General features: G+C 34.4%; 1 protein-coding gene across 1 annotated transcript in view; it reads right to left on the bottom strand.

Moving 5' to 3' along the window:
* The window catches only part of LOC129220172 (protein slit-like), a 442,768-nt gene that overhangs the window by 150,309 nt on the left and 277,058 nt on the right, over positions 1 to 15,401 (bottom strand). The window contains exons 9-10 of the mRNA XM_054854526.1: positions 4,211 to 4,352; positions 1,448 to 1,519 (exon numbers count right to left, since the gene is read on the bottom strand). Coding sequence (XP_054710501.1) covers positions 1,448 to 1,519; positions 4,211 to 4,352 — 214 coding nt within the window. The remainder of the gene's footprint in view (positions 1 to 1,447; positions 1,520 to 4,210; positions 4,353 to 15,401) is intronic.

Here is a 15,401-nt window from a genome sequence, read left to right on the forward strand (position 1 = left end):
AAACTTTTACTTCGATTAACATCCGAGATCCTGAGTAGGACATTGCGATATGCTCTGATTTGTACGTTGAGGGAGCTCTAAACTATGAGATAAATTGGATAACTAAGCAATGATCCTATCTAGTGCTATCATTTCTTGTGTAACTGAGAAAAAGTTGGAACAAAAATTGAAGCATTGATATGCAAATTACTGCACACGAAAATAAAGAGTGACGCTTCCTTTTTTGTGATCACAGAAAAGTTGAATCAAAAAGATTGTAATTTTGCAGTTAACCTTTCTATTTTCTTCTTTTTCTGTTATCGATAAAATTAGGAATGTGTCGTTAATGAACGAATGGATCTCAAAGATCGACCCCTTAAAATGAGTGGCGCTGTACGAAGTCCTGAAAAACAAACGATATTTATTTTGTATAGTTCTCTCTGTAGCATTCAATTTCTTAATTAATTTTTTTTAAAATATCTTTTGATATTACTTTCATTTTACACATTCAAAATCATTTTTTGTTTTATCTTCCCTTTAAAATGTATAATATGATGGTCTCCAGCAGGGGCGGATACAGACTACTACTTTAGGGGGTCATATTGCAGGATGACCCCCCCCCCCCGGACGAACCATGGTTTTGGATACGGAAATGCTTTGAAACTACTTAGGTGTCAGTAAAATGCTACAAATCGGCCAGGAATAAGGCACCTAATCGGGCAAAAAACGTTATAAATTAATTTCATAAGCAGTGAAAAGAAGTAGAATTTTAAATATTTACTTTCAAAAATAATTAATAAACTGTAAAGACTACTAAAATCCTTGACATCTTATTCAAAGGGTTTGAACACAATATGGACGGATAATATTGTCAGCGGTTTAGAGGGAGGGGGGTCATGAGCCCCATAACTCTCCTCTTGTATCCGCCACTGGTCTCCGGCGAGTTTTGTATGTGTTTAGTTTTTTAAGTTCAATTTTGAAAATGTCTTTGGAGTCATGCCAACTTCATTTATTTTTAATTAATTAAAGCTTAAGTATTCAATTTTGCATCACGCAGAAATATAACCTGCTAATTTTGAAATGATATGTCTTACCACTCAGTTACCGAGAAATAGCATACAAAATAAACTATAATTGCTACATAAATAAAAAAAATATTGATTAAATGTTTGTTGGTATACTTTCTAAGTGTTAGGTAGTTTTAGTCACTCTTCTTTAAAAGAATATAACGAAACCAATGAAATATTTTCAATTGTAAGTGAGTAAACCTATTCAAAACCAGAGATATCACCTGCAACTGTTTTAAATGAACGAAGTTGTTCAAATGAACGAGTTCAATGTACGGGTCAAAAACATGAACGATCCTTTGATGAACGGATCATTGAAAAGAACGATATGGCCCATCTCTATTCAAAATAGATTTGTAGTAAAATGTAAGGTTTTAGATCAGGATTTTTGAAATACTTACATTCTCTTAAGCCTTTTGAAGGATGCAAAAGCTTTCGAAGGGATCTCCCGAATCTGATTCTGTTCCAAGCGCCTAGAATAAAAGGAAAAAAAAATCAGACTTTTGAAAGAAGTTCCGCATATGCGAAACATTCAGTCGATATGCAGGAGGGATTACCATAAAACGTCAGTTTGTGAAATTATAAAAACTCTGGTTTTTTGGCGTATGGAGACTAAAATTTAACAATAGTGCTTTTCTTTTTCACCAAGCAAACTTCTATCTTTTCAAATATACATACACATATATACTGCTTATTCAGTTTACTAATACATATTTCAGATCATTTCAAAACCGATGTGTAAAATCAAAACCAGATAATAATCTTTGATTAAAAGCTACATAAAATGCTTTTATTAAAAAATACACAACATTACTTGACCAGAAACTACTGCAGGAAACTACTGCTACTACAGGAAAGTTTTTGGTCAAAAACTACATAAAATTATGGATCACAAACTTCATGAAATTCTTTGAAAGCACAATCCATCTTTTTCTGTGAAAATTTTAGTACTTGAGTGTAGCTTAGTTTTTAAAAAAAGAGTTAACGATTGAGACAGCTAATATTACTCTTCGAAAAACTAAAATTATTTCAAACATTGTCTTATCAATTAAACCATTTGAAAATTATCTATACATTTATTTACTTGTTCCGCGGCCATATCAAATTTCCAATTTTCTCATTTTGAAAAAGGTTATCTTAACTACTTCACTTAGCTCCACATTCCCCTACGTTTAAAATAGGAAACAACATTTTATTCAAAAAAATAACAAATAAAATTGAGTGCATGAATAACCATAACTTAAGTTATGGCATAAATTATGAAAGCAACCACATGTTTAAACTGAGCCACGAAGTCTGTAATTGGTCGACTTGAGGGCTACCGGCTTTTTAACAACCAGTAATAAATATTCACGCATGTTAAACAACGTTCTTTTATAAGCACTAAATATTCTCTGGGTTTGAATTGAGTGAAAATCGGTCTTCATACATCCTGGAACAGAGTCCTTACAAAAGAATTATGAAGTTAGCTTTTCGCCTTTATACAAGCACCCTGACGTTTTGCGCCTCAACCCCTGGTTAGTGGGACCACCTGTAGATATTCCTCTGCAATACATAATGCCACGCATGACGTGCACTATGTTAACGACTGGATGCATTGTTTTTATTTCTATTCTGGAAAAGTAGGGGGTCTCGAAAGCAGAAGTAAGACATTGTTAGAACTTAAATGGCGATTCTGAAACTGCGAGTATCTAGAAATATATGAAAATTGATGTAGATAATGTACATAAAAAACTCCTGAAAAATGATTAATGCTTTGACTGTAATTAAGCAGAGAAATTAGTAAGTGAAACGCGTTTTTTTTTTTTTTTTGTTTAGCTAGACACCCATTTATAACGTCTGTTTTTATAACTGTGAGATGGTTTTGCCAGCTGTTCTAAAATTATAATCCTTTTTCATAGTAAACAAATAGCAACAAGATTAAAAAGTAATAAATTAACATCAAAGTTTTCCCCTTCATTATGTTTAATAACACTTACCAATATCATTACTTTTCACCTTGATAGATGGTTCCAGGGTTTTTGTTTTTCCAATTCAAAAATTTCAGAAAAATACAAGTGTATTTAAGTGTCACATATTCAGTTCCGCTGTACAACAAGAATAAAAACAGTGCATAATTTCTATATATTCTTACTGATGCTATTTATCCTTTTTTCATAACTTCGACGATTATTGGTTACGTACTGTTATACCTTTGAAAACAATTCCCAAATCTTGAAAAGATTTGGGAATTTGAAGCATCCTCTGACTTTTGACTACAATTTTTTTTTTGTCATTCTCGAGGAATGTAAATGATTTTAGGAATTAAAACACGAAGAAAATAAACGTAAAGGCATTAGACTGAACTCTAGGAAATAACTGCCTAGTTAAATAATTTACTTGTTCTCATTGTTTGAATATTTGTGTATTTGAATATTTAATTAAGCAAAACAAATATTAACTAATAGTTATTTTTTGAAATTATTAAACATTCAAAAAATTGTAATAGATTAAATTCATTTTCTAAGCTTTAAAGACAGTTATGATCCAAATGAATCCTTCACCAAACCCCACCCTTAATATGGCACATCAAGAAAGGTATTGTTAGTTATTAAACTAGAGATTGAATTTATGTGGTTCACAATGATCTCTGCTTACATAAATTGACGATTTTCTTTCTAACTTCTGAAATGTTCCGTCCTTATCTATCTCGTTGATTATTACGAACTTTCTTATTCAATTGAGTTTTAGCAAATTGTTGGTTATTAAAAGTTTCTCTACGATCTTTATTGTTTATTAAGAGCTTCCAACGTATTTTGCTGATTCTTAAGAATTTTCCAACTTATTTTGTTGGTTCTTGAGTCCTCCACTACCCTACCAATGTTGTTGGTTTTAGTTTCTTATCTCAAAATGTCTCCACTTATCTTCTAAGTTCTTAAGAGCTTGCCTACTGATTTCCTAGTATCTTACTTATTTTGTTGCTTCTCAAGAACTTCCCGACACATCTTTTTTGTTTGTAAGATCATTCCAACTGCCCTTACTGTCCGAACCTTTTCAAAACTAAGCAACTTCACAAAACTTTTTTTTTCTATCTCAGTTTGATGAAAACTGGATGTTACATCCAGGCTTCACTCAGTTTAGAATATGATGGAAGGAACCAGAACACATTGTAATTCACAACTTACAACTCCGTTGCTGTTTCTGGTATGTGGTCCGGAATCCTGCTGAGTCCTTTGTCTCTGCAGTCTACGACACCATCATAGCAAGAACAGGGATGTGGACACATTGGCTCGCGAGAACAGCCAGCGGGAGGATCCTCCTCGGCACCTACATTGATAAACAACAATGCACAAAATATAAATAGGGCAATCAAAAAGAAACCAAAACACAAAGATGTTCAGAGAAAAGTGGTAGCTAGGAAATTCAATTATCTGATTATTAAAAGTAATTTTTGCACTTGCAATACACCATGCTATCCGTTAGCGGATTAATCGTGCTGTTTGAAAAGCAACTGATTGTAAGGATTTCGTGAATTTTCGATGTTTCTAAAAACAACTCTTATCATTGCAATACTATCTAACACGATTTTCATTGAAAAAATTTGAAAACTTAGTTTTGTGATGGATAAAAAAGGCATACAGATACATGCGATAGGCACTCAGATACTGAAATTAATTTCTTGATAACACTGAGTAACGTGGTTTCTAATCCATTCACTCTTTCAATTAGGATCCTTGCAGTCACGAGGAGGGAACGAAAAGCACCCTCCGCTTGTTCTAGGAACCCTTCTCTCGTTGTCTCGTTCTTGTAAAATTGTCAGTTTCAAAATTATACTTAAAGTTTACAAACCGAGGTAAAAAGGATATTTTTACATCTTAAACTTGATTACAGTTTACAGGGCTATTGTTCGACTGTCTGCAATTTCTAGTTTTCCGTGTAAGTTCAAACTAAGATTAGGACACATAATCAGGAGTTTAGTGTATTGACTGTTTTAAAATCGAAACTTCCATATTTTCTGCGCATGCTAGGTTGAAGCATTTCAATATGAAAAATGGTAAGAGGTTGTACAGTGAAGAGTTTACAACTAAACTCTGTGGCGCAACAGGCCATTGGAGTCAAAGTCTACTGTGCTCATCTCAGATTTCTTGACCGAGGGCTCTGGGGTGAAAGAGCAGATGTTCCGGTTAGGTGGTCAACCGAACACGCACCCCCAGGGTTTAGTTTCCAAGCTCACTGGGAACTCATTTTATCGACCAACTGAAGGGTTGTGGGTATTAGTCGGTCGTGTCCAACCCGGGAATCGAACTCGGGTCTGCCAGAAATAAAATGGTCGATAAGTTCTCTGACATTTTAGAGAGCAAGTACAATCTTGCGTCGGACGAAAATTTTCAAAATCGATTCAACAAATTTCCCAACAGTTCAGAAGAGGTTGAAAAAAAAAGTGTTGCAAAGTTTACGAAAATATCAAGTGGTGAACTAGGTGTGATTACAACAGCAGTGTGCAGTGTGAGTGCTGTTTCCTCTTATCAAAAAAAAAAAAAAAAAACATTAAAAAATTATATTTTTCGATAACTTGTTGTTATTTGCAGTGTTTATTGATCACCTGTTATAAGTATTTGTAAGTTACGCATTGATTTTTTAATTTGAGAATGTGGTCCAACGATGGAAACTCGATGGTCCACCCATAGCAATCGATAGCCATGAATGGACCATGCTAAAATATTTATTTTTAATTTTCATTATTTATTGTGTATATTTATCACGAAAGTGAATATTATTATTAAAAGAGAAATATACTGAGATATTGTTTCTATAATTTACGTTGAAATTTGAGTTGGATTTCTTTTCTAAAAAAAATCGAAAACTGTTATGTGGTTCATAGACGGCAACCTTCCCCTATACATTTTCTCTGATTTATAAACAACACTTTCTGGCAAAACGACAAATATATTTCACGCTCCATAAAAATATCTCTGTCGTTAATCACATAAGTATATTATCCCAAATCAAGAGCATTTCCGCCAAGCGGCGCCAACTCCTAAAGCCAAATTGATATCGGCATGTCCAGTGAACTTTCGGAGGAAATAATAAGGGAAGAAACCTTCCACAACAAAAGGAGCATCTGGAAGAATAGAACTAAAGGAATACCAGGCGGGGGTGGAAGGAGATGGGTGGTCCCTATTGGGATGATAGGAAAGTAAATAACAAGGTTAGCAGTGTGGGTAAGGCGAATGCAATCTCTAATGGTGTTCTTTTGTACACGATGGAATTCGTCGAAGAAACATGGCCGACTGTGATAAGTCAAAGACATGATCCAGAACCGAATTTCTTACTCATTTTCTTATTCTTTTTCGCTTTCTTCTCAGTTACATTAACTTTTCCTGAGCCAGAAAGGGTTTCTAGAACACAGGGTGACCTTTATTAGATGAGTTGAAAAGAAAACTTTTGAATTATGTTTTCAAACTTAAATTCTGTTTTCTATCCTGAAATATTTTATTTAAAACAATTTTAAACTAAAAATTACTCTTTCTGGTATATCTAAACCGTCGAAAAGGTTTTACTTCAAAGAATTTTAGAAAAGCAATTTTATGATTCATGAGAGTCCCATTAACAGTTTAAAAACAATTTAAAGTACATAAAAACACTTGTAATTGCGTTTCCCACCCAAGTTTCGACGAAGTATTGCTAAGAGTGTCGAAAAATAAATCAATTACAAATACAAATTTTTGAAAGAAAAAGTTTAAAATTAACGTGAACAGCAGTCACAGGAGTGTAAAATAGGGGAGAGCTAATAAGTAAAGAGCTCAATAAAAAAAATAAACAAAACTGCACAGAGAAAGTTTTCAAAAAGTCAGTTGTATACTCTAATGAGCTTATTGATTTTTTTTTCTCCGGACTTTTTTCGTTTTCAAGCTTTTATATTAAAACATACCTCAGGTGCGAGATTTGGTGAATTTACCCATTATGATCAAGCATTTTTCACTTTGCTTATAAATGAGATGGTAGTATGAACATTTAAAAGAAATATGATTGGGAGGATAATCACAGCCATGATGAAAGTATAAACTTGACAAGAGAGACATTCAGGACACCCTACTTAAATGATCAAGCACACTTTATCCACTATATTTTGGCTAATTACCTTTTTGGTTTTAACAGAGCTAATCGAGAATGAGTTCATAGCACTTTAATTGCTCTTTTTAAGTCCTTCTCAGCTGGTACAATTTTTAACACTTGCATAAAAATCCAACCTTCCGTTAATTAATCATCTAAGACTCTTATGGCACGGTATTTGCTAATTCTCTGTCGATTAAAACCATGAAAGAATCAATTGATGACATCCCCGTATTAAAATATGGTATTTGCTGAGCTAGTTGAATAACTGAGCTGGCGGTGCATTTTATGTATTACAATATGGTGCTCTGAAAAACGAGGAGGTGATGTGACTGTTACGACATTTCGATCGATTGTACGACAAGTTGTCTGACTCTCACTGAGCACTGGAAGGTGTTGGTGTTTTCTCACGGTCAATACCTAAATGTGGAAATTCACCTCTAAATGTATTAAACGAAAAGAGTTTTTGCAAAGTGCTCGGAACTGGAAAAAGTTACGAAACAAACGAACAGTGATTGTTGTGACACGTTGTTCAACTCTTCCCTGAGCTGTCTTATGAAGATTTTCAATGTCTAGTTCAATATCCCGTGACTTCCCGGTTAGTTTTCCTCCAAGGTGCGCTGCACTGAAAAAAGTCACGAAACTAAATGTGAGGTGGCTAATGCGGTATGTTGTCTAACTCACATTGAGTTGCCTGATGAGGGCTCCCTCATGTTCTCTACCTTTAAATGTCTGCTAAGAAATAGTTTTCCTTCAAGGTGTGCTGCACTGAAAAAAGTCACGAAAACAAACGTGATGTTGTTGTTACATTTGACAATCACATTCTAAGAGTTTTCCTCCACGTTGCGTTGAACTGAAAAAGGATCGAAAATAACTTGAGGTCGTTGTTGTGACATGTTGCTTAACGTCCACTAATCACGCGGAAATGTTCGGCATTTTTTTACTTTCAACACCCGAAATCGAGCAATCACCTTTAAAAGGCCTCTAGAAAAGTAAATTTTTACTTAAGAAGTACTTTATTGAAAAAAGCCACGAGATTAACTCAAAGAAACGTTGTCTGGAGCAGTATCTTGAGCCAGTAAGAACAAAACAATATAACAAACAGAAACCAATAGAGGACAACTGATATTTTACAAAAGCTTTAAAAGCAAAACCAAACTATCTGCTATAGAATTCCAGAAAGGAATTTTGTGGCATATCTTACTCTTCCCCTCCAGGTATTAGCATCCTACAAAACTTTCCAGCACGGCTTTGCTTTCCGATTACAAAAACCTTTTACCCTTTTCCCCATCCTTCAAGAATCCACTCTGATTTTTCTTCCCTCTAACCCTTTAGAAGAAGCAGCTACTCCATTAAAATCGTGAATTCACGGCACTAAACAAAACAAACCTAATGCAGCAGCGAGGGAAACCATTGCGCATCAACCCCAATCTGTTTAGAAGCTCCCCACGCGTTCCATTCCCTCCCGCCGAGAGAACAAGTAGATGGTCTCCACAACAAGGAATGCAACAGCAATAAGACGATAAGGGCAAAAAAAAAAAAGCTGCAGAGACAAGAGAGCAGATATAAAAAACAATCCGGGGGTCAGCGCCTAACAAGGTTGGGTCTCTTAACTTAATCTCTGAGGACGTCTATTGCAGGGGAGATGGGTTGTCGTGAGGATGTTCCTTGTCTTGTCTCGGCTTTGACATCCCGAGAAGAGGAAGCTATTTCAATAGCTCCGGGCCATTTTGAGGGAAATATTTATTCCTCGGCAAAAGGATAGATCGAATATGATTTGGAAGCATTATATTTGACGTCATCGGGAAAATATCAGTGGTAAAAACATATCTTTTTAATTGCCAATAAGTTTGGTATTGTCTAATTCGTTTAGTGAGGCAGAAAACTTGAAAACAAAACGAAAATGGAAATAAAATGGGTTTTAATTAAGTAAAAAATAATTGAAGCAAAAAATTGGGGTAAATTAGATTCTGATGTTCGAGAATTATAAAATGACTACTAGGCTTTTATCTAAACTAAAAAAAGGGTTATACGAAGGTCAATTATTTAGAATTTGGCTCTTTAATGCTTTCTGAATTGGAGAATACAAGTCAAAGAATATTCAACTGTCAAAAAGTTAGAAACTAAATGTAATTTACTCTGTTTTGTCAGCTATGTGTGTTAGAAAGCAAATTTAAAAAATAAAAATATTGTCCACAAAATTTGCTTTTCTTGTGAAAAAGAAAACACAAAATATTTTTAAGATTTTAATAAGGCTTTGTATGAAAATCCTTTAAAAAATTGTTTAGAAACGCAGAGTTGGGTGTAGTAGCACACTCAACGGCTATTCGGTTTTGGCAAAAGTTGGTTTTCCACGTATTTGGTTACAAGTGGCTTTGCAAATATTAAAACTTTAGGAGAAGGAATTTTTGTAATTGTATAAAGTTCTGTAACTATCAAACACTTATTATGTTAATTTAAATTTAATGAAACATAAAGAAAAAATAACACTTTTAACGGCATTAAGTAAGACATTAACTGCACAGTTGGGTATGTGGGTTTAAGGGAAATTCGTTAGTTATGTTTAGGACTTAAAAATATCGTGGCAAAAAGTTCTTTCAATATCACCAGTAAACGTAACGGTTTTTCCACATCAACCGTAGAAGTGATGGTTTATCCATCCATATCCAAAATGTCGGCTACATGTAAAAAGAAGTCCTTTTTTCCTTAGATAAAGTGAAGTGTCGATGTCTGCTGCAAGAAACTGAGAGACCACGTGGCCTCCGACAGCCAGCATCCGGCGCCTGTGCAGACGCTTGGCAGAAGACAAGAAGACTTTCTTGAGAGCTATCAATCCCTCCGCTCAAGCGTTTTGCTGATAGATGTTTTTCTGGAATAACAGTTTAGAAGCATCAACGTCCCTGGGACAACACTTCAACAGTTCTTTCGATTTTTATTTCATGCAAGAAACGAATCTTAAAAGCTGATACATGTCAGTCCCAATTTCCCAACTTGAGATCTGTAACCCCCAATATCCAATTTTACTACGCATATCCTTTTTTGCCTTATGTATTTTTTTTCACTAGGAGGCACTCCTCTCCCTCCTCCCCCCAAAATATCTACACGCTGTAAATTTCAGGGAGTGTCTTAAAATGTTGTTATATCGTGGGAGATAAAACGTTGAGTAGAAAGAATAGTGGTGCAAGACTAAAACTGCAAGTTGAGATTATAGTAATTCTAAAATACACCATACACCTTCCTCCAAAAAAAGCACTATTTTTTAAAAATTATTCCTCTGATTCACAGTAAATGTACTCAATTGCAGTTAGATTACATAAATTCTGAACCCAAAGCTCCCTCTCTTTGGTAAATAAAAATGATTGCTGACAGAAAATCCTAAATACTGGCCAATACGGAGTAAATACAGTGCATCACAATCGTGTCTTTCCAGAGTAGAAAACTACGAAATGGGGGTAAAATCTTGAACAGGTGTAAAATCTTGAAATTGGAGCCCTTATTCATCTCCTGCAAGTTTTTACCTTGAGTTTCAACGAAGAACACAAAAAAGAGACAATTTGCCGCCTCTCAGAAGTTGTTCTCACCCATTCGGAGAGGGGGGGGGGAGGTGAAGACAAAGGTTTGTTCTGCCTAGATCTGGCACTGGCATCACTATTCATAACACCTTATCATATCAAAATTCATATTTTAACTAGCCGTCTTCCATGAAAGCTAAATTCCTAACTTTGCAAGAGTAAGGGTTACTTTTATACGTGTGGTTTTGCCTGTAAAAAAAACCCATACAGATCGGATTCTGAAAAGATTTTTAACGGTTTATTCACTAAAAATGTTTACACATTGTCTAAAAAGTCTGAGATAAGCGCCTATCAAACTCGTAAAAACCTGCTGGCAAAGGATAAAAGTGGATTTCAAGAAATCAAATCATTGAATTCTTCTGAGATGAAACGACTTCTTTGCTTCGTTCTATATTTGCTTCCAAAGAAATGTTCATTGTGCATGCGAAATTGGGAAAAATAGCCTACATAAGGGGAAACCCGGGTAACGTGAATACCTTAAGCTTTTCTTGATTATTGTCGTTTAGTTATAACTTTAGAAATTGAAACAAATGTTTAAAATCAGTCTTCATTTAATGAACTTGCGTGATGCAATAACAGTTGTCCTTAATATTAATTACACTATTAGATATAAGGCCAGTTTTCAACAATGGCATGAATATCCACTTTGCCCAACACCCCGGGTAAAGTGGATTCGTTACTAGGGCAAAGCGAATAGCAACATTATTTGTCATGAAACTAAACATTAAAAATAAAATTACCGTCGAAAATTAAAGGAACATATCCCCAAAAAATTTTTTGGTGCAATGCTAATTATTGTAGTTATTACAAACAAAGAAATTAAACTTAAAAATAAAATAAACGTAGAAAATAATAGGAACATATTTAAAAACATTTTTTTGCTGCAGTGCTAATTACTGTTATTACAAACAAAGAAACTGAACTTTAGAATAAAACAAGCATCGAAAATTAAAGGCTCATATTAAAAAGCATTTTTCTAAAGTACTAATCATTGCAGTAATTATTGTAACAAGCAAAGAATTTTTTTTAAAAAGTCAACATCTAAATTTTAGGAGCATATTAAAAAAAAAAAAAACATTTTTCTGCTACAATACTAATCATTACAGTTATCACAAACAAAATCATTACCATTTTCGAATGCTGAACACTCTTAATGACACCACTGAGTACAAATACGACATTGTATCCTGTTTTCCATTGGCTGATCATCTTCTTCAATGAACATTTCATCACAGAAAATGCACCTTACATCATCAAATGTCTTTACTTCCTTCTTCTTTTCATTCTCTTATGCAGTCCTATGTTTTGTAACAGATATTTTTGATTAGTCTTTTTGGTACTTGGTCTTTTTTAATAGTCTTCTGAGAAGCTTTAGTCGAAACATCACCTAGTTACTTCATGACAGTCTATTTGATTTTTTCAAATTTTTTTCTCTGATTGTCCTTTAATGGAGTACTTGTCTGGAGTGTAGGTCTCCGTAGTTTTTGTTTACGTGTTGTTATTGGTTAGGAATAGGTAGTAAAACTGAAGGACTGTAGTAGTTCGTAGAACATCCAGGTTTGAGTGAAGCGGCAGGAACATCATTGCCTTGGACTTATTCTGTTGTTTCAGATCCCATGGGAGTATGAGGACGGTCTTCAATGGTAGTATTGTCTTGAGATCTTAATATTGAAGTACTTCCAGGTTCGGATGAAGGGACGTGTCATGACCGGGCAAAGTGAATATGGTATTTACTCTGTCCAATCCGCTTTGCCCTTCAGGTACATTTTTGAGGTTATTAAAAATTACAAAAGAAAACAGAGCATCTAAACTCGTCGTCTACGGATAGTTGAAAGCTACATAATCGTACATTAAATCCCTTTCATAACAAAGAACATGTCACAAATAGTATTAAAGTTATAAATGAAAAACTAACCTCTGTAAACTAATATTTTTTTCCTAAAAACATACTTTGTTCGCTCACTGACGTCGCGTGAGGCGAACTTGTCCCGACGTGTTTGTCGCACACGGAGCGGCAACAGGTGACCGTTGCTATGACAACGCGGCTGCCGGCCAACTAATTATTTGGGGAGATATAGGCAAAATTCGCTTTGCCCGGGGTATCCACTTTAGCCGGGTTTCCCCTACAGAAAAAATACAAATTACTGGTAACCTCAAAAGTTAAAATTTTCCCACGGCTCCTAATATTGTATTGGTTGTCACAGTAATTTTTCATCAGCATGTCATGATTTTTTTGAAAAAAACTTTTTTGGAAATCATCACTTTCTACTGATATAAAAAACACATGCTACCAAAAAGGGTAATGTGTAAGTTAACTGACGTCAAATGCACCCCAAACTTGGAGTGTATGCATGGGAAAATGTCTAATTCCAAAATGATTAATCATACATTCTTTCGCTGTATTAATTTAAATCCTTGGCGATGATACTTTTATGTATCCTGAGCATACTTAATATAACATACAAAATCTGTATTTTCTGCTTCTCGAGCTATGTGTTTTAAAAAGCCATTTTTCCATTATTAACACCTCTAAATACTGTATGACATACTCTTCGATAGTATAAACACATTACTTGCTGTTGCTTGTGTCAATTTTCCAATGATTAAATTCACTCAGAAGCTTACATCTGTAACGGTCTGGACCCTCAAATTGCTACTAGTTACACCTTGTATCAAATACTTGACTCAAATATCAAATATTCAACAATATTCTATTTTTCTACAAAATGCAATCAATGAAACCTTTTTTGATAAATGATCATTGCAATCACACGTCACTCACTTGACAAAATCATCTTCAGTTTTTCAGTTTAAAAATCTTCAATTAATCTCCTACTAGTACTTGAATTTTTACTTCCTTTTACAAAAAAAGAAGTATTGTATTCGCAAAAAAATTTTCACTCAAAAATCAGCCTTAAAACCCATTAAGCGCCAAGTCTCCCATTTTGGGAACCTTCAATCAAGATTTTTTTCTTCATCAAGTAATTAAGATATCATTTTGAAATTTTTTAAAATGAATGACAGAGAACCGAACTTTACTGGTAATTTTTTCAAAAAGGTTTGGAATGTAAATTCTTTTTTGAAAAATTTTTAAACTTTGCGAAAATTTCTTGTTTTTGCATTACACGGGGAAAAAAAATCCCTAAAAATAATAAATGCAAATGCAGAAATTAGGAACATGGAATAAGAAGCTCAATATACCTTTTTTCAAATCACAACAAACAGGGGCCAAGAAAAATAATTTAAAGTAGTTTTAGAGGACTTTATTTACTGAAGTCCCAAAATGGGAGACTTGGCGTGTTCTGATTAGCAGAGCAAGTCATGCCCAGTAGAAATCGTCTTCACCCATTTTGCATGAATGAACTCTCCCCTTTTTTCTTGTTGAAGCCACAGCCCCCTTTGTAGTTTCTCATTATAAACACTCTTTTGTTGTTCAAGGTCAAGAGCAGGTGCTTTTATCGAAACAAGTAACATTACATTCGTTTAGAAGAAAGTTCTGGAAAAACAGGGGTGCCTATCCTCCCTAAGGAGGATGACGCATCTCTCGGAATTTCTACAGATCACGAAAGAGATTTCTATAAAAGGAGTTCAAATTCCCTTTAAAACTATTCCTCCCCTCTCCATTAAAATATTTTGTAGCTCAGTCAGCTCCATGCTCCCCTCCCCCTTGAGGACGCTCCCCCGTCAATTAGGGAGGTTAAATTTCAATAGAGAAATTTATTCACCTTTTTTTTTTTTTTTTTGAAATCAAAAATGTAGTAAGAATTTTTGACTTTGCTACGAGATTCAAACACTATTAAAATAATATATTTTAGCTTAAAACAAGAAGATGAGTGCAGTATCACTTGTTTGTGAATCGCCAAATTCTTTTCAGATAGTTGAGAAAAAAAACTTTAATCGAAATCGTTTTGATCACAGATAATGCGATAACTGTCTCACTTTATATTTTTACCATTTATCGTAATTTGTTGGATGAAATCGGAGAAACTGTGACCGTTGATAATTCCTCAATGCGAAGCATGCTAGACATTTATCTCTAAAAACATTATGATGATGAATAAATCATGTCATCAAACATGTTGTGAAGCAACCTAAATGTTGACTGCAAAAAAAACCCTTGCCTATAATAACACAATTGCACCATCAGGGAGCCCAAAAATATCTTAGTTCCATTTTATAAGATACATTTTATCTAGTGCTTCATGTCATTGTCATTTACCATTGCTCGATCAACCTACATGGTTAATAGAAAAAAGCTACCTCTTCTCTTTTTGTGTATGAAAATCCTAAGGCTTTTTGCTAAAAGGTAGTAAAATGTGTGGGAAAAGTTCCGTTTTGTACAAAAATGTATAAGAAGAAGGAATGCAACAAGAATGAAAAACAGACACGGAGTGATGTACGGGCAGAGGGAGGGGGGGGGGGGTAGAGACGTTCTTAAGGCCCCAACGGCTCAAGAAATTGAAAATAACTAGCATACTAATACTTATTAATGTTGCAAATATACACTGCTAGCCTCTGGGGCTGGCCTCCACAGCTTTTGTTGCAAGGGGGCCCAAAATGTATAGCTTTGGGTGTCATGAAAACTTAAAAGTTCTACATTTTAAAGCTTGAATATGTAAAATATGTACATAAAGTACCAATACCTAGCCATATTAATTACATAAAAACGATTTTAGGGCTTTCTAATTGG

This window comes from Uloborus diversus, chromosome 4, assembly GCF_026930045.1.
Source record: "Uloborus diversus isolate 005 chromosome 4, Udiv.v.3.1, whole genome shotgun sequence".
NCBI classification, from domain to species: domain Eukaryota; kingdom Metazoa; phylum Arthropoda; class Arachnida; order Araneae; family Uloboridae; genus Uloborus; species Uloborus diversus.